This window comes from Equus caballus, chromosome X, assembly GCF_041296265.1.
Source record: "Equus caballus isolate H_3958 breed thoroughbred chromosome X, TB-T2T, whole genome shotgun sequence".
NCBI lineage: Eukaryota > Metazoa > Chordata > Mammalia > Perissodactyla > Equidae > Equus > Equus caballus.
In genome coordinates, this window is record NC_091715.1 from 100,376,246 (window position 1) to 100,401,665 (window position 25,420).

At 46.2% G+C, this 25,420-nt stretch overlaps 1 protein-coding gene across 1 annotated transcript; it reads right to left on the reverse strand.

The window, feature by feature from the left end:
• Positions 1–421: 421 nt before the first annotated feature.
• On the reverse strand, positions 422–25,420 carry LOC138922011 (nuclear RNA export factor 2-like). The gene is made up of 22 exons (XM_070258693.1): positions 25,282–25,420; positions 23,748–23,843; positions 11,640–11,820; positions 11,261–11,414; positions 10,552–10,635; positions 10,337–10,441; positions 10,140–10,220; positions 9,950–10,019; positions 9,714–9,802; positions 9,488–9,595; positions 9,203–9,312; positions 7,314–7,350; positions 6,865–6,930; positions 6,727–6,782; positions 6,479–6,586; positions 6,300–6,358; positions 6,086–6,201; positions 5,948–5,990; positions 5,294–5,366; positions 4,566–4,748; positions 829–889; positions 422–693 (listed from the first exon to the last, which is right to left on the reverse strand). Exons 2-22 carry the CDS (start codon positions 23,788–23,790, stop codon positions 649–651), a joined length of 1,872 nt encoding a protein of 623 aa, XP_070114794.1. The 5' UTR covers positions 23,791–23,843; positions 25,282–25,420; the 3' UTR covers positions 422–648.

The following is a 25,420-nucleotide window of genomic DNA, read 5'->3' on the forward strand; positions in this document are numbered from 1 at the left end:
CATTTCCCATTCCCCTGTGTGCAAACCATAAAATTGTTCGTGGTGTGGTCTTCGAAAACATTCAAATGATGGGGAATAAGTCAAATATGTGAGTCCTCAGCTTCCTTCCTTCCACAGCCCTCACCAGGCAGAAGGCATCCTCTGTGAAGCCCCTTTGTGCCAGGTCACATGCTTGTTTCTGCGGGCCTTCAGGCAGAGCAACTGACTGATTCACACTGCCTGCAAAGGCCAATCTCTGGAAGCAGCGTGTGTCCCTTCTCACAGGATTTACTGACAAACTACCTATGGACTCAAGCCTGATGTGTCTGCTAGGGACTGCCAGGGTGAATGGGGGGCAGGAGGAGAGGGCAGGGCCTTTCAGTCCTGGACCCATTGGCTCACGGTTGGGGCAGGGCAAGAGCGATCCAGGACACACAGCATACAACGTGCAACGTCACTCTTTATTATGCAAATAAACAGCAATCGTGAGTGGGGAAAATACACAGAACAACTGACCCTTCAGGTTGTTATGTTACCCGGCCTACAAGTTAACTTTGCCTTCTCAGTCAGCCAGGCCTCCCACCCCAGGCATGGGCATGGCCGTAGGCTGCAGAAAAGAGAAACAAAGATGACGTGGATGAAGGCAAAGACGCGATCCAAGGGCTCCTTTCAGGGGATTTGTTTGAAGGCCTCCTCTGGGATCTTGCCCCCTGTCTGGAGGGAAGGAGTCAGGATGTCAGAAGGGCCAGCTCCCTGAGTTTCATTCCCAGGCCACTGGGCTCCACCATCCTGGCCTTCCTGAAGGCCCAGAAACATCCAGCTTTAACCCACTTGATTCCCAGACCTCACCTTGAGCGTAGTGAAGGCCTGACCAGCTCTGGTGTAGTTCCACTCATTGTCCTGAAGGCACCTGGAATGGGAGAAGAACAGGTGATCTCCATTAGTATCGCAGTACAGACACGCTGACCATGCAGTGCCACCGCTAAATCTATGCCACGTTTTTGCTGGGACGCATGTACCAGAACGAGCACTATGAGTAATGATGAAGAAAGACCCAGGGAAAACCCAAATGTCTATCACTAGCATTCAAAACTGAAAAACAGAGCTGTGCAAAAGAACGAGGGAGTTTAATATATATTGATAAAGATGTTCAAGAAAATAACAAATGAAAATTTTAGAAATACAAGTTTCTAATCCTTTTTTATTGAGATATAATGCACATGCCATTTTAAAGTGTACAATTCCGTGCCTTTTAGTATATTCACAAGATTGTGCAACCATCACTACTATCTAGTTCCCAAATAATCTTATCATCTCAAAAAGAAACTCCTTAACCATTAGAGATCACTCACTATTCCTCCCCTTACCACAGACCCCGGTAACCACTCGTCTGCTTTTGGGCTCTGTGGATTTGCCTGTCTTGGACATTTCATATAAATGGAATCGTACAATATGCGACTTTTTGTGACTGGCTCCTTTCACTTAGCATGGTTTCAAGGCTCATCGATGTCATGGCATATATCAGAACTGTGTTCTTTTTTATGACTGAATAATACTCTACTATATGGATGTACCAGATTTATTTATCCATTCACCAGCTGAAGGACTTTCGGGCTGTTTCCACTTTGTGGCTGTTATGAATAATGCTACTGTGAACATCCCTGTACAAGTTTTAGAGTGAACGTATGACCTCATTTCTCCTGGTAGATACTTAGGAGTGGGACTACTGGGTCACATGGGAACTCCATGTTTAACCTTTTGAGGAACTGCCAAAATGTTTTCCCCAACTACTGCACCATTTTACATTCCCACCAGTAATACACGAGAATTCCACTTTCTCCACATCCTCACCAACACTTGCTATCATTCGTTTTATTGATGAAAGCCATCCTAGTGAGTGTGAAGTGGTAATTCATTCTGGTTTGGTTTTTTTTCGAATTTATTTTATTTATTTACTTTTTTAATTGTGGTAACACTGGTTTATAGCACCATATATGTTTCAGGTGTACATTGTTATGTATTTTGACTTCTGTGTAGGTTCCATCATGTTCACCACCCAAAGACTACGATTCACCACCACACACATGTGCCTAGTCACCCTTTCGCCCTCCCTCCCCGACCCCAGGTAACCACCAATCCAATCTCTGTTTGTACGTGTGTGTTTGTCGTTTTTATCTTCTACTTACGAGTGAGATCATAAGGTATTTGCCTTTCTCCCTCTGATTTATTTCACTTAGCATAATACCCTCAAGGTCCATCCATGTTGTCACAAATGGCCGGATTTCATCATTTCTTATAGCTGAGTAGTACTCCATTGCATATCTAGACCACACCTTCTTTATCCATTCGTCCCTTGATGGGCACCTAGGTTGCTTCCAAGGCTTGGCTATTGTGAATAATGCTGCGAAGAACACAGGGTGCACATGTCTTTATGCATTCATGTTTTCATGTTCTTTGGGTAAATACCCAGCAGTGGAATAGCTGGATCTTATGGTAGATCTATTGTTAAGTTTTTGAGGATACTCCATAGTGTTTTCCATAGTGGCTGCACCAGTTTGCACTCCACCAGCAGTGTATGAGAGTTCCCTTCTCTCCACATCCTCCCCAACACTTATTGTTTCCTATCTTATTAATTATAGCCATTCTGACGGGAGTGAGGTGGTATCTCATTGTAGTTTTGATTTGCATTTCCCTGATAGTTAGTGATGTTGAACATCTTTTCGTGTTCCTGTTGGCGATCTTTATATCTTGTTTGGAGAAATGTCTGTTCAGATCTTTTGCTCATCGTTTAATTGTGCTGTTGGATCTTCTCGTGTTGAGAAGTATGAGTTCTCTGTATATTCTGGATATTAACCCCTTATCAGGTATATGGTTGCCAATGTCTTCTCCCAATTGTTACGGTGTGTTTTCATCTTGTTGATGGTTTCCTTTGCTGTGTAGAAGCTCCTTAGTTTGATGTAGTCCCATTTGTTTATTTTTTCTTTTGTTTCCCTTGCCCAGTCAGACACGGTACTTGAAAATGTGCTGCTAACACTGATGTCAAAGAGTGTACCGCCTGTGTTCTCTTGTAGAATTTTCATGGTTTCAGGTCTTACCATACTGTTTTAGTTACCATGGCTTTGTAGTATATTTTGAAATCAGGGAGTGTGACACTTCCACCTTTGTTCTTTTTTGTCAGGACTGCTTTGGCTCTTCGGGGTCTTTGTTGTTTCATATAAATTTTAGGATTCTTCACTGTGGTATTAATTTGCATTTCCTTAATGACTAACGACGTTAAGAAGTTTTTCATGTGCTCACTGACCATTCATATATCTTTTTGGAGAAATGTCTATCCAGATATTCTCCATTTTTAGAATTTGGTGGTTTGTCTTTTTATTGTTGAGCTGTAAGGGTTCTTCATATATTCTTGTGAGATACGTGATTTGCAAATATTTCCTCCCATTCTGTTGGTGGGATTTTCTTTTTTGATAGTGTCCATTGATGCGCAAAAGCTTTTAATTTTGATGAAGTCCAATTTATCTATTTTTTCTTTGGTTGCTTGTACTTTTGGTGTCATATATAAGAAATGGTTGCCTAACTCATGAAGACTTACACCTATGTTTTCTTCCAAGTTTTTACAGTTTTAGTTCTTACTTTTAGACCTTTGATCCATTTTCTGTATGTGTTTGCATAGGGTGTGAGTCAAGGGTCAAAATTTGTTGTTTTGCGTGCGGATTTCCAGTTGTCCCAGCACCATTTGTGGAAGAGGCTACTTTTTCTCCATCGGAAGTTTTCGGCACTCTGGTTGATAATCAATTGACCATAAACGTGAGGGTTTATTTGTAGACTCTCAATTCCATTCCACTGATTCATGTGCTGTCCACATGCCAGTACCACTCAGTCTTGACTACTGTATCTTTGTAGCAAGTTTTGAAATCAGGAAGTGTGAGTCCCCTAACTTTGTGCTTCTCTCTCAAGATTGTTATGGTGCACTTTCATATGACGTTTAGGATAGGCTTGTCGATTTTTGCATGGAAGGATTTTGATAGGTATTGCATTGAATCTGTAGATTGCTCTGGGTATTACTGCCGTCTTAACAATATCAAGTCTTCCAACCCATGAAAACGGGGTGTCTTTCTGTGTGTTTATGGCTTATTTAATATATTCCAACAATGTTTTACAGATTTCAGAGTATAAGATATGTGCTTCTTTTGCTACATTTGTTTCTAAGTATTTTGCTATTTTGATGCTATTGTAAATGGGCTTCTTTTTTAATTTCATTTTTGCATTGTTCTTTGCAAGTACATAGAAATACAAATGAGTTCTGTATATTGCTCTTGTATCCTGCAACCTTGCTGAACTTGTTTATCAGTAGTCTTTTGGTGGATTCTTTCAGATTTTCTATGTACAATATAATGTCGTTAAGCATTACACTAATTTTAAAATCCTTTACATATATAGTGGGATTATACCATTTTCATGGACCCAATTTGTTTTGGGAAGGAAAATATCCAAAAAGTTATTTTTCCAAATTGCTGGCAAGTTTTCCTGATTCACCCCCCGGCTGTCCCAACTCGCCCCTATTCCCATGCACACCCAGCACTCACTTCTGAGACCACTCGAGGTCCATCCCAGACTGGGTGGAGAAAGCCTGCACCATTTCCTGCTGCTCCTGGGAGACGATGGGCACGGAGCTGGAGGTGGGTGTGGGAATTGGCATGAAGAACGCTCTCTGAGTCTCGTCGGGGGTGGCGTCCCTCACAAACAGCTGGTCATTCACGATGCACAGACTGGAGGAAAAATGGGCCCCCGGACAACTGATGAGTGGACAACCCCACAACCCCGGAAATGAGCCTGCTCCCACGGCCACTCAGCAACCAGATTCCTTCCAGAGCCCTATACTGTGCCTGCCCCCTAGATTCCTTGGCTCGTACCTCCACCCTTCTCACAGAGCTCACCTTTGGAGAGACTGTCTACCAGCTTCACTACATTTGTACTTTACCTGCAACCCAGGGACAATTTTGCACTTGCATTTACCCTGTACAACAGCCCAAGGGGCGGACAGTCTAATCTCCATGTTCAGAGGGAGACACTGAGTCACAAGGAAGTCATGTGACTTAACCAAGGTCACACAGCTAGTGAGTGTTGGGGCCATGAAGAGAACCCAGTGTTCCGACTCCAGACCCCATGCTCTTACCCACTAGGCTAGGCTGCTCCTCGGATCTAACTGGTGGCTTTCCACAATACTGAGAAAACCCCGAGGTCAACACCACCACATTCCCACCCACTGAGCCCAGGCTGGGCTGGGTGTTCCCACTCACAACACAGTACTCACCTGGAATTGCTGACAGGGACAATGATGAAGGTTCGTGTGAAGGCATGAATAGAACTCTGAGACTTTCCTACCCCTTTAAAAACAAACGACAAACAAAAATACCCCCGAAGAGTCGCACATGCTTTACATGCTCACACGGCATTACCTAGTCAGGGTCTGACTTGATAGTCATGCTGAAGGGGACAGTTGTTCACTGGGAGTCAGGGTGTTGGGAGTGGAGCGGGCCACAATAGGAGCAATCTGCTCCCAGTCCAGGGACCCTATTATGTGTCGGGCTCTGTGACAACCACTTTACAGGCTTAGTCAATTCATTTTTCACAGCGACCCAAGAGGTGGGTATTATTAGCCCCATTTTCCAAATGAGGAAACCCGGAGGTTAAGGAACCGGCCACAGTTCACAGAGCCAGGATCTGGGATGAGAGACATCAAAACTCCACAGCCTGTGTCCCTGTGCCTGAGCTGTGCGGGGCAGACAGGCATGGACACAGGTCAGACCAGGACGGTTTGGAGGCAGAGTGGGGACTGAAGAACACAGATTACTGGAGTAGGAAGAGAGGGGAAGGGACCAGGGAAGCTGGGAGAGTTCTGAGAGGGAGCCCAGCCGGGGGGAAGGAGCAGTGGGGCATCTGGGGTGGGGACTCCACATACACTCACCTTCACTGAACACCCCGTTGAGAGAGATGCACAGCACCCTTTCCTGAAAGGGAAGAGCCCAGGGGCTCAGTCACCACCTAAACCTCCTACCCACCTGCGGCTTTCTGGGCCAGCCTGAGGGAGGAAGCAGGTGCTCACCGTTTGGAGCCAGGTTTCTACCAAGAAGGAGCTGAATTCATGCTGAGTTCTGGGCAACACACAGAGGGAGCGGACGATGTCATGTTTTGTATGTTTCAGCAGCTGAACCCGCAGGTCTGTGGGGGGATGAGAGTGAAGGTCAGGGACTGCCACACCCTGGGCCTTGACTGACCCCTCCACGCCCCCTTTCCCTGCCCAATCTTCCCACACGCACAGGGGTCCTTGAGCTTCTTTATGTTCCTATTATCCTTGACGTACTCGCACAAGCTGCTTCTAGGAGAGAAGGAGGAGCAGGAGGTGGTGATCTGTCCAGTGTGGGTATTTCCAGGAGCTGGCCTGTGTCTGCTGGGGAGCCACAGGGCCCAGGAACAGAGTCTGAGCTGTGATACTCACGGAGCTGGGTCCTCGGGGTTGAAGGGAATGCTCAGAGAGAAGTAGGCCTCGTCGTGGTAAGCACCAAGAAGACCCTGTCGGTCTCCATAGTCATAGATGAAGTAATACCTGTGGGGGAGCAATGAAGACAATCTGTCTCCGTGGTGTAGACGTCAAATAAGACTCAAAAACTCCCACAAGCAGATCTGTGCTTGGGTGGCCTGGCCTGTCCCAGCCTTCCCCATTCCTGTGCTCCCGGGAGTACTTACTGCTGCAAGAATTGCATGACTAGATTTTTCAGTGTCTCAGATCCTTTACAGCTTTCCTGGAATCAAAAGACTTTGAGATCATGTAGCTGATAAAGCCTCCCTTGTGATACCACAATGTTGTTGATCCTTCTTGCTCACCTTGCCAGGCTTTAAGTAGCAGGTGTCAACGTCAACGACAATCGGCGTGGGTAACTCCTGGCCATCCTGGAGAAGGGAAGAGGAAGTCAGCAGTGCAGACCAGGGAGGTGGCCCTAGATGATCAGGGAAAAGGATGGGCCCAGGAGAGGGTGAGGGTCAGAGGTCAGGTGTGAAAGGGCCCTGGAAAATCCATGGGCAAGACTACAGTGGGCGTCTTCATCATGAGGTCTTGGAAGTCTCTACTATTAAACGCAACTTTTTGTGTGTGTGGGCGTTAGCATGGGCATTTTCCCACCAAATATATCCATGTCTTTCTCAGGAGTCCCTGTCCCTTAAAATGGATAAAGGTCTCATGCAAACATATAACCTAGGCGAGCCCCAAAGGGCTTGGGGGCAGATGTGGAGGCCATCAATGTGAGTGAGAGACAATCACAAATGTAGGCACTTACCAGGCGTAACAGCTTGGGGAAATATTCCTTGATGGCACTGTCCAAAACTGAAAATAGAAAGAAGTGGTTGATAGTTCGGGGCTGCAGCACTTCCTTTGATTTAAAATACTGATACCATAAACACAGCCCAGTGTCTTCTGCCCGTCCAGAAGCCCCCTTTGCCCAACTCAGCCTCTGATTTCAAGGCTATTGGGGCCACTTCCCCGCTGAGCACTGAGCATCTGTCATATGGACTGTCTGAAAGGCGCAGTCTCTAGATCTCACTCCACACCTTCACATTCGTATTCCCTCCCTCCTGCTTTCCCTTCCTCCTGGCTTCCCTCCCTCCTTCTCCTTCCCCCTGGGTGGCTCTCACCTACACTGCTCTCAGTCCTCCCCATGCACAATATAGCATTTGGAGCCCAGGTCCAGGGCTTCCTTCCCCTCCCTGCCCCCCTTCCTTCCTCCAAGACCCCACCAAAGGCTGCAGAGAGGAGAGGGAATGGGGTGGGAGCGCAGGGCTCTGCTACCTCACTGGGTGTCCAGCATTCTGCCGGGACCAGGACACCTCCAGGGATGGCCCATGATGCTGAGGCAAGGAAGTGAGTGAGGCCAGGCTCAGGAGGCAGGGAGGGTAGGGGAGGGGATGAGAACAGAGAGGGAGTGAAGGTAGGAGAGAGAGATGAGAGAGACACAGGGGAGTAGAGACAAAGGAGAGAGAGAAAGCAAAGCAAAGGGAATAGAAAGAAGCTCTGCCCTGGTGGTGGGGATCAGGGAAGAAGAGAGAAGAAAGGGGTGATGGCTCCCCTGCTGCAGCCCTTTCCTTCATCTGCCCTGGCTGGCCCTGGACCCGAGGTAGGAGTGGAAAACATGCACTTGTTGGGCCGGGGACCCACTGGATGCTGGTTGACACTTTGCCACTTGTGTGAGCTCAGTCTGAGCTGGGAATGGGAAATGGAGGAGCCACGGGGGCAGGAGGCCTTCCCCAGAAGGAGTAAAGGGTCAGGTCCCAGCTCACCATGGGGTGCAGGCCTATGGCCCCCTCTTATGATCACCACCTTCTCTCCTGATGGCCCCTGTGCACCTGTGCCTGTCTTAGTCAAGTCCTTGTCTGAGGAATCACAGCCTTCTTGGGTGACCCCCAGTTCTTCAAGGAAGGACCAGGCAGGATGATGTGACATGTGGATGGAGGGAGGGGCAGTGCCCCCGAGAGGCCTTTCCTTCTGTCTCCTCAGCCACCTCTGCCCTCTGCCTTTCACTCGTGCCTCAGGAAGCCCTCTCAGTGGCGGTGACCCACTTCTGGCCACTTGACTCAGGGAACCCAGCTTTCTCCCAAGGAGTGCCCAGCTCTTGGCATTGTGCCAGAAGAACAGATGTCATGAAGACAGCAACCCGGGGCCTTGGACCTCAGCATGGGGTAGGAAAGATCCTATGGCAACCTGGGATCGGAGGGGAGACCCATTTGAACTAAGGGAAAAAGGATCCTTCTCAGGGCAGGAGAGGGAATCTCCCTATTGGCTCATAAGCAAGAAGCCCTGTCTCAGCATGAGACCTTGGTCCAGAGGGCCCTTCGCAGTCCAGGTCACCAGCATCTGGCTCAAGGCTGGTGAGTCCTGGTCCTGGCAAGTAGGAGGAGCCCTGCCGCCTGGAACACACTCTTGGGAGAGCATGCTAGAGCAAGCCAGGTGCAGACTCTGGAAACAGAGCCCAGAGCACCTGAAGAGGTGAGCTGGTCAGAGGAAGGAAAGGAGCCCTCTAAGCACAGATGAGGGACACAGAAAAGAGATGGCAGGGCCTGTGGTCCTCCCAGAGGACCAGGCCCACCACCTCTGCAGAGCGGCATTGTCAGGGGTCGTTCAGGCTCCCGTGCGTGAAAGTCCCCAAGAAGGGTGACATGGGTTCACACCGACCTTATGTAGGTGGACTGGTCTCGAAAGGTGTCACACAAGGGGTTTCCTTCCAGCCACAGCTCTTCAAGTTTCAGCCCTTTCATCTTGCCCACCTCCCACGCGGAATTCAGCTGAGGAACATGGGGAGGAAACTGGAAAAGGAGTCCCAAGGAAAGACAGACATCTGGGCCCCTGCGCACCCAGCCCCCACCCTCTCCCACAGGCACCTTCACCTGCCTCCTGTCATCACTGTGATGAGCACCACCACCCACTCTCAACCAACTTTGGTTGGCTCCCTCTTCCCACCTCATTTTTGGAGAGGTTCAGGATCTTGATTGTCGGGGCCTTCTGTATAATGTCAGACAGGCCATCCAGCTGGTACAGTTTGTTGTTGCACAAGTTCAAGGACAACAGCTTTTGAGGAAGAAGAGTTAGAGTGATGGTGACATCTGGGGCCTGGGAGACAAGTCTGTCCTCCATCCCATCTGTTCCACCCCCTATCATAATATCAGCGCTAGGCCTAAGGCCTCACCTTGGGGAAATTCGTTTCGATGATCTGCAGGGTGGCAGCCATGCAGCTTCTTCGATTCAGGATTATATCAATATCATGGTCCACCAAGTCTTCAGAAAGCCAAGAAGAGAGAATGAGAAGGTGGAGATGGGTCCAGGGCCAGCACCAACCCCTCTCCACGTCACCATCCCTAAGTCTCCCTCCCAGGCAGATCTTTCTGTCCTCACCTGCCTCAGAATTACTGCTGTCAGGCATACCTGGGTCAAAGCGGAGCGTTTGGAGGTCAAGAGCTTGCTGGGAGACATCATATCGTTTGCTCATGGCCAGCTGCAGGGAGAGATGGAGAGAGAGGCTCTGAGGCTGTGGTGGTGATAGGGAAATCAGGGGCTGGGGGAAGAAGAGGTGGGTCTGGGTGTGGGCATACAATGTACCTTGAATCTGCATTACCTTTAGCTGCTCCATTTCTTCTGGTTCCAACTTATTCTGCACAGAGTAGGGTTCAGCAGAAGGATCAGCAATGATAGATATCTGCAGGAAGGCGAGGTGGAGTAAGCACCATGAACTTTAATTCCAAAGACGACCACCGGCCCCTGGCCTGTCCTCCTCCCCCGGGACTGGGTACAGGTACGGCCCTCAACAGACACCTTTTGGTTCTCCTCGCCACAAATCTTGTAGCTCACATCCCTCAAGGCAGAGGCAGGGCCAGCATCCTGCACAAAGAACCGAGCCCAGTCTTTCACGTAGTGGAACTACTGGGATTGAAGGCAACAGCAATAGCGTCAGAGGCCATGGCCCCTGCCGAGCCAGGGCTCTCCCCCTTTCCTGTGCCCACTCATCTGACTTCGCCATTGTCTCTTACATCCACTGGAGTGAAGGGGACACTGCAATGGCTCTGGATTGAATTCATTAGCCATGTCTTGTCATACTTTCTCCCATATGGAATCTGGGGGTGAAAAGGGTTGGAGAGAAGAGAGACAACATGGAATCAAGCCTGGAGAACAGACCCAGCAGTGTTCTTTTCCAACCTTCTATTGTGCTTCAAAGGATTTCAAAAGAAGGGACGACTGGCATGATTTCTTATGTTTGTGCCAAATATAGATTTCCTAAATTCCTTTTCTCTCTATCCAAAGCTCTCCGCCAAACAATCAACTTAAAGTGGTAGGCATGATCTTCTTTTTGTAAAGTTCCAGGAGATCCTCCCTAGGGCAGACCCCGCTCGCACCTCAGACAATGTCTCCAGAGACTCGACCCCGATCCTCCACACTCAGCTTCAGCCAAACTGAGACATCCAGTGTGGAGCTGCTCCACCTTTGTGACAGTAGTTTCCATCTTTGCCTTTAGACAGGCTCCTCTGTTCTCCCTACAGTCAGCCTGTTCACTTTATATGGCTTCTTTGAATTTGCCCTTAGATAAACAAGAAGGTTAACTCCTTGTACTAAAAAAGACAGATTACAAACTGTCCCCAGCAAAGTACTTAGTGTCTCTACATGAGCCCAACACAACCCCCGAAACCCCGACCTTTCTCCTTTCTCTCCTGTACATTGCCTACAGTTTTGTAGGACACTCACTGTGATCTTGAACCAGCTCCCTGGGGTTCCATCTTTTGTGTTATCCCCAACTTCTCTCTCCAAAGGTTTTCTCTTTCTCCACACAGCCCTCTGGATGTGGTCTTCATTATGCCATTTCACTCTTCTGTTTTTGTGTCGAATAGTGTAGGGCGTCCTGCGGGGGGAAGTGCAGAGAAGGGGAGTGACCATCAATGCTAAGAAAGTCTTCTATACACCTTTGCCTCTCTGACAGCAGGACTACAATTAGGATTGCTCAACCATTATTCCACTCCCAGTATTCTCCAGTTTTCCAGTGAGAGAAGGAAATCACCATGGAGAGTGAAACAGCTGCATAGTCCCAGGAGCTGCTACATGCAAACCAGGCTGCCTGCTCACTTACCATCTTACTTGGGGGTCCTCCTGGACATCCCTCATCACCATGTTTCCATCATGCTCCTGGTGGTGTGAAGGCCAAGGTTCATATCCACCGTGATCACGAGGGTTCCTTTTGCCAAAATTACCTCGGAAAGAACTCCAATTTCTATTTCTTCCTCGAGGTGAGCTGCCACTATCATTGTATTCTGGAAAGGGGAACAACAATACAAGTTTGAAGACACATCAGTGGTCCATTTACCATCTACTACGTCTTGAGCTAACACCATGGTAGGGCAAGCAAGGTGCCAACCTGCCCTAAGGGACCAATCCCACAAACTCCAGAAAGGAAACTCCTCTGCCTGCGCAGACAAGAGAGCCTTATCTGACAGAGGGCACTATCAGGGAAGATATGTTAGAGAAGGAGGAGCAGGAGGAGCGGGAGGGGGAAACTGTGTTGAATCTCTTAAAAAATGCAGCAGGGTTTATAAAGAACAGAGGCGTGTGCGTCCATGGGTTAGATGGGACACCAGCCATACACTAGAAAGGTATCTGAATCTTGCCTTCTCTCAGGCCTCTCTAGCGACCACACCAGTACCTGGGAGGGAACCTCTCTCACTTCCCAAAGCCAATCGGCCACCAAACTGATTCCACTAACAATCAGCAAGCTGTACTTCCTCTGCTGGTGTAGTGCAAGCTTTAATGTCAGGTGGGACTGATGTAATAGCCTCCAGCCTAGCTCTCAACAACACCCTGTTTGAAATATCCAGAGTGAGCTTTCTCTTTGCGTAGCCTGACATGCCTTTCGGCTCAGGAGACAGCTCTTTCTAACTTCAGCTCTTCTACAACAGGCGTCTGAATGACCAACTGGAATGATGTATCAACTACCATATCCGAGGGTTCAGGCATTCTCCCTTTCTCTTTCTACTCTTGGTTTCTAATTTGATTCCATTATGGTCAGAGAACATACTCTGTATGGTTTCAATTCTTTTTAAGTTTGCTGAGATTTGTTTGATGGTCCAGGAGATGGTCCATCTTGGTAAATGTTACATAGACACTTGGAAAAACATTGTAGTCTGCTGTTGTTGGGTGCCCTATTTACACGATGTAGATCCTGTTAGTTCATGGTATTATTCAGATCTCCTATATCCTTGGTGGTTTGCTCTCTAGTAATTCTATCACCTGCTCATAAGGGGGGGTGTTGAAGGCCCCAATTATAATTATGGACATGGCTGTTTCTCCTTTTGGCTCCATCAGAGTTTGCTTCGTGTACTTTGAGGCTCTGTTGTTTGGTACATACACTTTTAGGGTTGTTATGTCTCCCTGGTGGATTGATCCTTTTATCATTATGTAGTGCCTCTGTTTGTCTCTTATTAATTTCTTTGCTCTGATGTCTACTTTATTGGGTATTGTAGCCACAGGTGTGCTTGTAAAGTGTCTTGGTTATATTTCAGCCTGTATTCACTCCTAGGATTTGTGTTGCTGTTCACCCCTCCCACCCAAACACTCCCCACCAACATTTGTAATTCACCATATGGAGAGATTTGGAAGTTTTTCTGGGCATCTACAGAAATAAGGTAGTCTCAGTTCTATCTCCTGTAGGTAGATTAACTAAAGGTATTTTATTTTTATCACATTCAAGTCAAACAGTGTACCAGCAGATAATAATCCTAGTGGTTTAAGGGGAGGGAGGATTACTCAGGTAATTAGGCTGTTAGAAACCAGCTTCCTTTTGGGTTCTAATACTTAAGGTTTTCTAGGTTTGTGTGCTGTACATTTTGTACATTAATTACTCCCCATGTTGGCTGAGGGCACACTTATGAGTAAAAGTTCGTTCACTGCTGATCACTCCACGATGTAGTGATTAGGACCAGCCTCAGATGAACTCCTCTGATAAGTCATTGCTTTCATTGTGTGGCTCGCTGTCAGGACCCTCCTGCTGCTCACAACCTTTGGGACATTGCCTGTGTGGCACTGGAAGTGAAATTAGACATGAATCGAGCATTTGAGCCAGAAATGCCACTTGCTCAGTCCCCAAAACTTGGAAGCACCCTGGAGTGTTCTCTTTCTCTCATACTCCACATCCAACTGATCAGGAAATTCTCTTGGCCCCCCTCTCAAAGTATATCCCGAACCTAGCTGCTTCTCTCCACCTCCATTACTCCCACCCTAGCCAAGACACCAACACCTATCTCCTGGATTATAGCACCTACCAACTGGTCCCTCTGCTTTCATCCTTGCTCTGTCACCGTCTGTTTTCAACCCAGCAGCAGAGCATGAGGCAAGTCATTTCACTCCTCTGCTCAAAACCATACAACAATGGTTTGAAGCCCATCAACATGTTAAAAAGCCATGACTTCATAATCATACTAAACCACAATAACAACCACCAAGAGAAACACTATCGGGGACCTTTGGACAATGCCAGGCAACCAACTCGTTTTCCTGAAAATCCACCAATGAAAGGAAGAAATCAAATATCAAAGGGAGGAGTAAGGGCATGCGGTCAACATATGGCGTATAACAAGAGTCAGAATCATTTTCGAGAACTAACATTACTTCAGAAATACCATTGCGGAGGGGAAAGTGTCCAAGTGAGCCAGCTAACAACTACAGCAATCCCCAGACTGACCAAGTCTGGTGCCTAAACAGGGCGAGACCCCTCCCTCATCAAGGTGATTCAGACACGAGCAATCTCAGGCACGGCCTTGTTTTGGGAATCTCACAGGAGAGTGGGCACGTGATAAGAAGCCAGAGAGGGACCACCGTCCCCCACCCCCCCACACACAGACATACATCCACTTACTGAACGTTTGCATCTCAGCACAATCCCTGTCTCACAGTTGTTCTGCCAGAATCAAAGGTGATAACAGGAGTAATATAAAGCACCTAGTGCCTGTCACCCAGCCTGCCTGGGTTCTCCCTCAGGCTCTACCATATAGTAGCTGATCCTCCCACAAGGAAATAGTCATGAATATCCTTTATGACACCCTGTGTGTTCAGACGGCTACTTCCTGTGTCATTTCGGAATTCCATGACATCATTGCTATGTCGTTGAGTACAGGGCAACAGCACCCTGCTGTGGTAGGGAAAGGATGTGGTGACAAGGAAGCCAACACTTGCCCACCAGCAACCAACAGTTGCTCCGTGTTGGGCAGATTCACTAGATTTCTTCTGACCTCCTCACACGCAGAAATCCATGACCACTGTAGCCATGGTCCCTTTTCAGATCAGGGATATTAGGCTCACAGGAGTTAGGTACATTTCCCAGGATTTCTCAGCCAAGTAGGTGGCAGGACAGGAATTGTGTCCTCACCTATTGATCTGCCTCCACATCCTAAGTGTTCCTCCAGCTACTGCACGGGTTCTCCTCTAATGGTGAACTTTCAGGTCCCACCGACAGATTTCTGTAAGACCGGGAGGATGTTTTGTGACTGGAAACTAGTTTGGATAGGCCCAGGTTTCTTGGATCAAGTGGAATATCTGTCTTGAACTAGATGCAGAAATCTGTTTGGATCACAGGGTTTGCAGATTACGAGTCCCTTTGGGCTGGCAGCGGCTGGCATATAATAAGGGTCTAATTAGTATTTGTTAAGTGAACGTATGTAAGGTAGACCTGGGATCATCAACAAAGCCACTTTTGAGAATGCATACCACTCAACCATTTCTACCCACATCTATGTATTCCAGAAAAATTTGGGCTGCAGAACTGTTTTATAACCTGCTTGTAAAACCAGCATGTGTTGAATTTTCCTTTTGCAAACTTAATATCTCTCGTTAGCGTCCAGTTGGAAATAGAGTTGCGTACTTCCCTGTCGACTAATGCTAAAACTACAGGTTTTCCGATCTCAGGAAGGGAGGCTTTTGCAAACAGTGGTGACAGAAACGAGGAGAAGCCTTCCTTGAATCCAGCAGACATGGCTTCCTGGATGTCTGGTGTGTGTAGGAAGAAAGGTCTGGACCTGCAGGCGTGTCTCTAAGTGCTCAGCTTTGTGACAGACAGTAAGGACAGCCACCGTCTCAGAGGAGGGGAAGAGTGTGTGTGTGTGCATGGCGTAAAAGCAGTGCCACACAAAACTGGATCTGACTCTACATTTTCTGGATCCTCCTGTATTACTTATGACCATTATATATGCTTCTTGGCCTTAATATGCTTTTTAATCCATTTTTAAAATAAAATTGGTGTTTGAATAGTTGAACTGATTTTTTTAAAATTACAAAATAGAGTTCTCAGTACAAAACAATTAACGGAACAATACCCATAGGTTGACCGGGGTTACACAGTGTCCCCAGTGGTGGAGACCAAAAGACCCAGTGGAGCACAGCTTGGGCTGCAGGGCAGGTCCAGTATCTGAGTCCCTGGTCTACAGCTTCCCAGAAGAAGTGCATCCATATTTTTAAATGTAAGAGATAGTTTCTTAAGGATATTTGATGATATTTACACCAATATGCATTTCTACTAACAGTATTTGAGAGCCTAATTTCCTACTGTATGGTTAAACTATTCACCAGCCATTCTTACGCTTCGTGACCCAGACGTTTCACTTTTTACATTTACCATACAAAATATTTCCTGCCTAAATATATGCCTACAGCCACATGGCTGTGCTGTACAGGCTCTTTGGCACAGAAGGATGAGGGGACCGGAGAGTGGCTGATATTGTCACAGAGGGGTAGAAATGATTGTCCTTGGAATCAGGGATAGATGGGAAAGAAGGGACGTGAGTACCTGACATATAGAGTTGAAAAGGCCAAGGGAAGGATGTAAGGTCAGAAAGATGAGGATGAGCCTTGGGAAGAGAACGAAACACAAATGGAAAAAGCCTCTGAGGAACTGAGTTCATCCTGGCAATATGCACGCCTCTAGAAACCTTCCTCTGTGTCCATGTAGTAGATCTTGTCTGTCTCTGTTCCTTCACGGCGAACACTGGAGAAACAGTTCCCACAGAGTCTGAGAAAGGGGAGACAGTAAGGGGAACAGCTGCAACGATGGGTCTCTTAGACAGAAGGCTACAGTTCAGTGCAACTTGGTCTCAGATGGCACACCCATCAGTGCCCACCGGACTTTGAGTGAGGCCCATCCCAGTGCTCATTTCAGCCTTAACACAGAGCCACACATTATTGGTTATGGGCATAGGATTTGAGGTCAGATCAACCAGGGTTTGATCCTGCTGCTAAATTACATGGTCCAGGGCAAGTAACTTTGACCTCACAGTGACTCAAGTTTTTTTTCACCCCCCCCCCTTAAATTGAAGGTAGTAAAGAGTTTCTACCTCGTGAGGCAATTGTGAGAATTAACTGAGTTAATATTTGGAAATACACAGAAAACCCCCGGAGAAATGCCTGTGACCTAACAAGCACTACAAACAAGTTAGCTATTACTAAGTCAGGTACCTTGCGCAACGTCTGGTGTTTAGTAAGGGATGAACGTGTGTTAGTTGTACATTCTGTTGTTATGAGAAGGAAGACAGATGGGTGTATGGGGGCAGGCCGCAGTGTCAGCTAGTAACCTACGTTATAAAGTGGCGATGCTAAACCACGGCATCCCCGGTAGGAAATAATCTGACATCTTGTTTAAGGGAACCAAAATTGAAAGATCAGACACCAAAACAGGCATATGGCAGGATTAAGTGGGGGGCTTAAGTTCCCATTTCCAAACTTTTAACCTTTAAAACAGAAGCATTATTAATCAAGAAACGGTCGCAGCTTAAGTGGCAGATTACAAAAAACAACACGGAATATTCCTCACATCACATGATACAACGTGAAAGAAAAAAAGCCAGGGTAAAAACTGTATATTACAGTATGGCTCCTCAGAAGAGGATGTTAATGAATGTTTATGTTCCTACGTGTAAATATAAACATAAAGAAGCCAAGGTAAAGGGACACGTGAGAATATCAACTGTGTCTATGTATGGGTGGCTGAAATGCGTAGTATTTTGGCTCTCCTATCTATGCTTTACGTGCAGAAGAGGATGCTTGTGCCTGGGTCGGGGTTTTGCCAGGTGCTCGAGGGAAGCACTATTCCTACTGTCTCCTTACGCGGCATAACAGGAAGAACTTATCACTGATAAGCAGATGTGAGCATCTTCTTGCTGCTTACTAAGCTGCATCGCTTTAGACGATTCACCCACCTTCTCCTGGTCCCTGGTTCCTTACTCGTAAAAATCAGGGATCAGGGCTAATCACCCCCTTAATGAAGATATAGAAGACGTGCCACACCCCAGAAGGCGCCCAGTTTAACTCCTCTTCATCTTCTGTCCCCGGGCAAACCTTCATCTGCTTTCAGTCTCTCTATATTAGTTTTTCCTGTTCCATGATTTCACATAAATGGAATCATACATCCTGTACTCCTTTGTGTCTGGCTGCTTTGACTCAACATAATTTTTTTTGAGATCCATCCACGTTCTTGCCTTTTTATTGCTGAGTAATATCCCACTGTATTGATTTGCTTACCCCTAATATTGTTTTAACGAACTTTCAGGAGGAGGTGAAAGCAGATCCTTGTGTTCAAGCAGCCATCTTCCTGGTCAGTCTTCTGTTCTTATAAAATGGATATAATTTCTTCCTTCATCACTCCTTTATCTCTCTGAGGAAATATTATCTTAAGGTCTTTTGCAGCTTTCTCTGTTTCTTCTCTTCCCTCAGTACAAATCACTGCATTTGCTGAGTTTCTTCCGTCCCTTCCGTGCTCAGCCTGGGTTCTCACTGTCTCCTACGGAGGAGGCTTCACTGCTGAGTCAGCGCTGGGCTCGCTGGGGCTTGGCTTGACTCTACACCTTGCTCTGGCCTCGCCGCTGGCTGAGCTTCCTCCCTGGCCCTAACACTGGTGGCCTCTGCCTTGCCACTGTGTTGTCCCAATTCCTTTTTTTTTTTCTTACCTAAGAGAGTCTTCCCCATTTCTTACACGGGAATTCTTATTTCATACTTTCAGCATAGCTACATAGTGATTGTTATTGGAATGTTGTATGTATTTATTATTAGAATATTATTATTCCAAAACCACAATTATAAGATTTTAAAATTAAATATTGTACAACACTTGCACTCTCATCATTTAAGTTGTTCAGGTAGTTCTCAACCTTGTTTACACACTAAAGCCTCTTGGGGAGATGGGAAAAATCAGTAGCACCAGGCTACAGCCACAACCACCAAAGCGGAATTGGGGGCAGCCCCAGGCAACCACATTTTTAAAACTCTTCATGTGGTTGCAGCGTGCACCCAAGTCTGACAACCACTGTGTTAAAAAGCACCAGCTTTTGGGATGCTTGCCAGAAGACCCTAGGAATGGCTGCCACCTCATTTTGCTGAGTTTCCACTCAGCGCTGTTTTGGGGGCCTAGTGATTCCATTAGCTTGGCTCGAGCAGAGACTGATGAACTATGGCTCATGGGCCTAACCTGGCCCGCAGCCTCCTTTTGGATGGTCCGCAAGCTAAGAATGGTTTTTACATATTTGAATGGCTGAAAAAAGTCAAAAGCAGAATACTATTTCCTGACACCTGAAAATCATTTGCAACTCAGACGTCCTTGTCCATACATAAAGTTTTATTGGAACACAGCCTTGCTGCGTCTATGGCAGCTTTTCTTCCACCACAGCGGACTGGAGTAGCTCCATTGGAGCCCAACAGGCTTGCAAAGCCTCAGATATCTATGATCCGGCCCTTTCCAGGAAAAGCTTCTTGAGCTCTGGCTTGGAGCAAGTGTCCTTGAAGCAAGTGCACAGTAACTGTGGTAAATGGCTGGAGATCCCTCTGCCTAAGCCCAGGAAGAAGATTTACTGTAGTTTCTTGTGACTTCATTGTAGGGAATTTCTTCAGTAGTCCCTTCGTTCACGGTGCTGTGGGTCAGGTTGGGAACTGAGTAAGGGACCATCACTCGCCATCAAGATGGCTCAAGTCACCAGATGTAAAGTTTTATTTATTTATATTTTATGTTCTTATATTTTATTGTAAATAAATATTTGCTTGAATTTTACTTACTTTTACACTGGTCAGTTGCAACTTTAGAGACTGTTCAGATATTTCAAGATCCAAGGGATCTGTTGATCAGGTAGCCACCCTCAAATGTTACGGTAGGTCAAATCAGTGTGACCATCCTGCCATCTGTGCTGTCGAATAAGGTCAAGAGCACTCACCTTGACGCGGGGGGTTAAGTGCTTCTACTTGGCCTGTGGCTCCAGGATCCCAACATCCCCACTGAAATGAGGGTGACCATGTCAGTGGCAGGACCTCCCACCTCACCTGTGGCCTACACAAGTCAGCCACTTCAGAACGCTTCAGATGTGAAGACGCTCTCCTCACCAACATGTTTCCCGATACCATGGGGAAAGGAGTGTCCTCTGAGTCCCTCACAGCAGCTGCTTGCTCCACTGACACACTGACTTCAAAGACATTTCAATTCCAGTGAACACACGTGATAATTTTTGCGACTCTTTCACCACTGCGTGCCCTGGAGTGCCAATACCCCATTCTCTAATGTCAACTGGATCCTTACTCTCTTCAGATCCAACTAGGTCACACAACCTATCCCAGATCCCCGCCTCCTTCAGGGCCCTTTGCTTGCAAACAGTTTCGGTGTCAAGTTCTCTATTAACCACGGTTTCTACTTGCCTATGCCAGAATTCATTCTAGCTATTTTATAAAAATAAGATATCTTAGTAAAATATGTTATACAGCTTACAAAAACCCCGTGACGGCCAGAAAAAGTACCCTTGGATGTTGCACAGCCAGGGGAAGCTCACTCACACTATCGGACTGTTAGACCTGAAACACCACTGCTGCCTGCCCACCACTTGACATGTATGACAGAGACTGAATTCTAGGCGCCTGCTATGGTCGCTCCACAAAACCCAGAGACCTCTCCCATCACACATAGCTGACCGCGTCATTGAGCCATATGGGGCTCCCACGTCATTCAGTTACACCTCCAAGTCTCAGGATGGTGCATATGCCTGATACAACCGAGATTCCACTTGGGACCCTAGCTGCAAGGGATTCTGGTTAATGTGTGTGTCACAGACACACACCCACCAACTAGTTCTCTTTCATGTTTTAAGCTTTCTAGCCTCTATAGAAGAGGAAAGCATGTAAGAGTTTATGGATGTTAGAATAATTACCAAGGGAGCCGATTCACAGTTTATTTCACAGAATGTCCTAATTTTTGCTTTCGTAAATGGTACGTTCAGAATGAAAATGGTATTTTTCTATTTGTCACAATTATTTTGTGTATATTAGTCTTATGTCCTACAAACTTATTAACCTTTATGTTCACTTTTAAATTTTCTGTAGCTTCTCCTGAATTTATATGAAGATGACCATATGGTATTGAGAGCTTTATTTTCACTTATTATTACACTTATTTCTTTATGGATGTATAGATGCGTGTATGTATTCTGGCTTGCTGTACTGCTTAGGAGACGCAGGATGATGCTGAAAAGAAGTGGTCACATGAGTCATCTTTGTCTCTTTTCTGATTTTAAAGGGAATGCTTTTAATGTTTCACGATTAAGAGTGAGGTTTGATGTAGTTTGTTCTTTATTAATACTTCTTGTCAATTTAAAGAAATATCTTTCTATTTATTAATTGCCGAGAATTATTATTATTGTTGTTTAATCCTGATTGGTGATTTGATTTTTTTGGTAAACCTGTTTTTACTGGATATTTTGTGATAATCATCTTTTCCTCCTTCCTTTATTCCACTAACGTGCTAAATTGCATTACGGACCTCCTAATGTTAAACCTACGCTGCATGCTTGGGATTAAACACAACTTTGTCATGCAGTATTACCTGTTTTAGCCATTGCTGGATTTAGTTTGCTATTAATTTATTTACACTTTTCTGCGTTTATGTAACTAGTTGAGATTGGCTAATAATTTGGCCTTCTCGTGTATTCCTCGTCAAGAATACTTTTAATAATATTAAGATTTTCTGACCCACAACTGTAATGTACAACTATGTACCGGGGTGATTTGGAGAGAAAAAAGCAGAAAGAAAAAAAATATTAAGATTTTCTATTACACCAGTATGGAAAGTTATATTTTTTTCTGGGATTTACCTATTTAATCTAAATTTTAAATGTATCAGCCTATCTTTCTCATATTATCATCTTACCTCTTGAATCTTTGCTGTAACTGCAAGCATGACAGCTTTTTCATTCCACAAGTGGCTTATCTGTGCCTTATCTCTAATTTTCTTGACCCCTGTTGCCAGAGGTTTCTTTATTATCCTATGTCTCTAAAGTACTGACATTTAGGGGGCTGGCCTGGTGGCATGGTGGTTAAGGTCACCTGCTCTGCTTCAGCGGCCAGGGGTTCACAGGTTCAGATCGCAGGCGCGGACCTAGCACCACTCGTCAAGCCACGCTGTGGCAGCATCCCACATAAAACAGAGGAACACTGGCACAGAGGTTAGCTCAGGGACCATCATCCTCAAGTGAAAAGAGGAAGATTGGCAACAGATGTTAGCTCGGGGCCAATCTTCCTCACCAAAAAAAAAGTACTGACATTTAGCATTTTTGAATTCTCTCATATCAGTTAGCAGTTTCGTTCTGCTCTTGTTTTTATTATTTTTCCTTGACAATGGTGGAAAGACACGAGATTAGTTTTTATTAAGCAAATGATCAATAAACAGTCTTTTCATCTGCCATCAGGTCCTAGTTTCTAATTTTTGTTCTTGAATATAACGGACGCTCAAAAGTCCAGTAGCTTCTTTCGTTTGGAAGAGAGGTGTGGCCTAGCAGTGCTGTTGTTTTTGGTCAATGCCATCATGTCTGTTCAGTTGCACTGTTGGAATAGCAGATGATTAAGGAAGAGGGAACTGGAGCATTTAAGTCATGGAATCTCTGCTACAAATATATATGAATGTCATTTAAGGGCATAGCATACAATGTTGAAAGGAGGATAGAGAGAACATCGACTTTGAAAACATACGTGTCTGGCTTCAAATCCCGGCTCTGTCACTTACTGCCTATGTGATTTTAGGCAAGTACTCAGTCTCTCTGAGTTTCAGTCCCGTCATGCAGTAGTCAGTGGTGCTGTCTGCCAAGTGCTTCCATTTCTCCCCTGTTCCAGGCACCTGGTAGAACTGCCTTTCTCGCTTGATGCCCTTTGTTTGGGCAGGGCCGTGTATGTGACTAGTGCTGGCTAATGGCTTGGGAGTGACGTGTTATTTCTGGGCCAGAGCCTATGGTTGCTGGTTTGAGACCCCCAGGGCCCTCTTCCCCTCGGGCACAGTGACTGACAGTTTTCCAGATGGTGGCTGCTTTGCCAGTTTGGGGTCTCCAAATCATTCCAATAAGAATTGCTCAGACCCCCAACATCCACCATCCTGTGATGGACGTGCACCTGCCGTGGACATGCAGTAGGAGTGAGGAGCAGCCGCTGAGATTTGGGGATTGTCTATTGCTACGGCATAACTCAGCCTCTCCAGACTCTCATGTCTCGTTTGTAAATTAAAATAAACCCTCGTAGGATTTTTCTGAAGATTAAACGAGTTAACTCAGCCCACGAGGTTATCACAGTGCTTGACATATAATAGAGAGTCAAAACATGGCAGCCAGAATTGTTAAATAGTAATAACAAAACTGTTTTGACAAAGTGTGGAGTATTTGTATAAAATGAGAGGCATTGTGTCTGCTGATCCTGATAGATAAGTTGTATCTTGCTTTCTAGATGGGGGCACTATATTTGCTGCTACAGATAAGCGTTCCTAATGATTTGCACTTACGCACTTATTCTTGCCACCAGGCTACGAGAAACATGCTTAGAAATTGGGATTAGCTCTGAAGAACGAAAAACTGACAAGATTTAAGCGAGAGAGAGACTGGCCAATGACATAAGATAAAAGGAATGAAAGAGCAGTAAGTAATTTCTTAGTGAAAAGAAGAGTACATTATAATTATTATAAACATACATCCCATTGCTTTTAGTAAACAACGACACAAGGCCTTAAAGTGGTAGAGATTTAGTTTGGACAGGATTTCCCAAAATATTTTCTGAAGAACACTAGCACCTGAGACGCTCCGTGGAAAAATGTTCCATTCCCACGTAAGTTAGGCAAACTATCCCTTCCTTGGAGATTCGTACTGCATATTAGCATATTCTCTAAAAAATTCCTACAGTGTGGAAATTAATTTACCTTCAGTCCTGTTTGTCCTATCCTTCTGTAAAGTAGAGTACATTTCTGTTGTTGCTCTTTCTTGGCCCTGGTGTTTGCAGAACAAACTTGGAAATGCTGAAATGAGAGAAAAATAAAGTGTATTATTTCAGCCACATGTATTACACACTATCACAAATGACAGTATTCTTGAACCTTGAAGAATTGTTGAACTCTTGAATATACTTGTCAAGAAGTACTCAGATCCCCCATAAATGTAAGCACAATCTTGCTATTCGCTCAACTTTACCTACTCAATACCACTTTCGTGATGTGCCAAACGTGAGTATCACCCACAATTTTACCTAGTGTTTTCTTAAATCAATTCACTATTATTTTCCAAGTGAAGGAACGGAGGGAGTTTTCAAGAAGTCTAAGAAGCAATGGTTAGAAACTCATGGGGGGAACCAGAAACAATAGTGTCTGGCTGAACTGCTTTAAGCCATTTAGAAATCCTAAGCATGGAAAAATCGCTGCCCAGCTCCCAGAAGTATTTTGTAAAACCCCTGAACTTCAAATTAAGTATAAAAATAAAGTCTGAATCTTCACAGCAAGGCTACTTTGACACTTTTACTGAAATATCAAATTCCTGAAAATAAACTCACTCTCTCTCTCTCTCCCCTCCCTTCCTCCTCCTCTCCCCCTCTGCCGCTTCCTCCCCTTTCCATCTCCCTCTAGCTCTGTTTTGCTTCTTTCTTTCTTTCTGCAGGGAAAGATTCGCCCTGAGCTAACACCTGTTGCCAACCTTCCTTTTTTTTTAACTCCCCAAAGCCCCCGTGCGTGGTGGTTTATCCTATTTGTAAGCAGTTCTAGTTCTTCGATGTGAGTCCCCGTCACATTATGGCAACTGACAGACGGTTCCAAACCCGAACCAAACCAGGCCAGCAAAGCGGTGAGCACCAAACTTCAACCACCAGGCCATCAGGGCTGGCTCCGCTTTGCTTCTTTCTTGAGCACACGTTTGGAATGTTTCTGGGGGGAAAATACATCGAGGGAATAAAGAAGAATCTTTACAGAATCGAGTAAGTGGCAGAAATTAAGATAGGATTTGGAATCATCTATACACATCGGCATCTAGGAGGTCTCTGGACTCCTTAATCACAGCATGGTCAGAGGAGGCCGTCACACTGCACGGACAGCGAAGATAGAGGGGTGGTAAGCAGGCATGACGCTTTAGTGTGGGGGTGGGCAAGGGGGTCCCGTCCGGGTTCCAGAGCCCTGCTGCTGAGACGACATACAAGCCCAGGAAGCCCCGCAGCCCCCTCCACGGCCCCCCACCCTCCGATGCAGAACACTCTCTGCCGCTTCACTCTCCACCGACAGCAGCTCCCGTGGGTCTAGGATCAGGTCACACACACCCACAGGGCTGCTCTGACCGGTGGACAAAAGTCAGGCCACATTCAGAAGCCCTCCCCCTACGTCTGCCCAGCCCCCTCTCAGGTCTTCGCCCGCGTGGCCGCCCCCAAAAGCCCAATTCTCTGACTAAACTTCTAATACTGGCTGCCGGCCCCCTTACCGGACACTGCAGACCGCAGCAGGATATACAAGTTGGTGGAGAGATTGCGATCCGAGCCCGAGTCTCAACAGAGTTCCCCCTGAGCCAGGGGGCGCACTGCAGTTCTAAAGTCTTCCGCATGGAATGGCGGCAACTCAGC

What these genes read in the sequence shown, in the direction of transcription:
- LOC138922011 (XM_070258693.1), bottom strand. Translation starts at nt 23,790, where the DNA reads ATGTACTCTACTTTACAGAAGGATAGGACAAACAGGACTGAAG. An exon ending in AAGAAATGGAGCAGCTAAAG is followed by an intron (nt 10,020 to 10,139) that starts GTAATGCAGATT and finishes CTCTCCCTGCAG; the next exon opens with CTGGCCATGAGCAAACGATA. An exon ending in CAACGGGGTGTTCAGTGAAG is followed by an intron (nt 5,367 to 5,947) that starts GTGAGTGTATGT and finishes TTGTTTTTAAAG; the next exon opens with GGGTAGGAAAGTCTCAGAGT.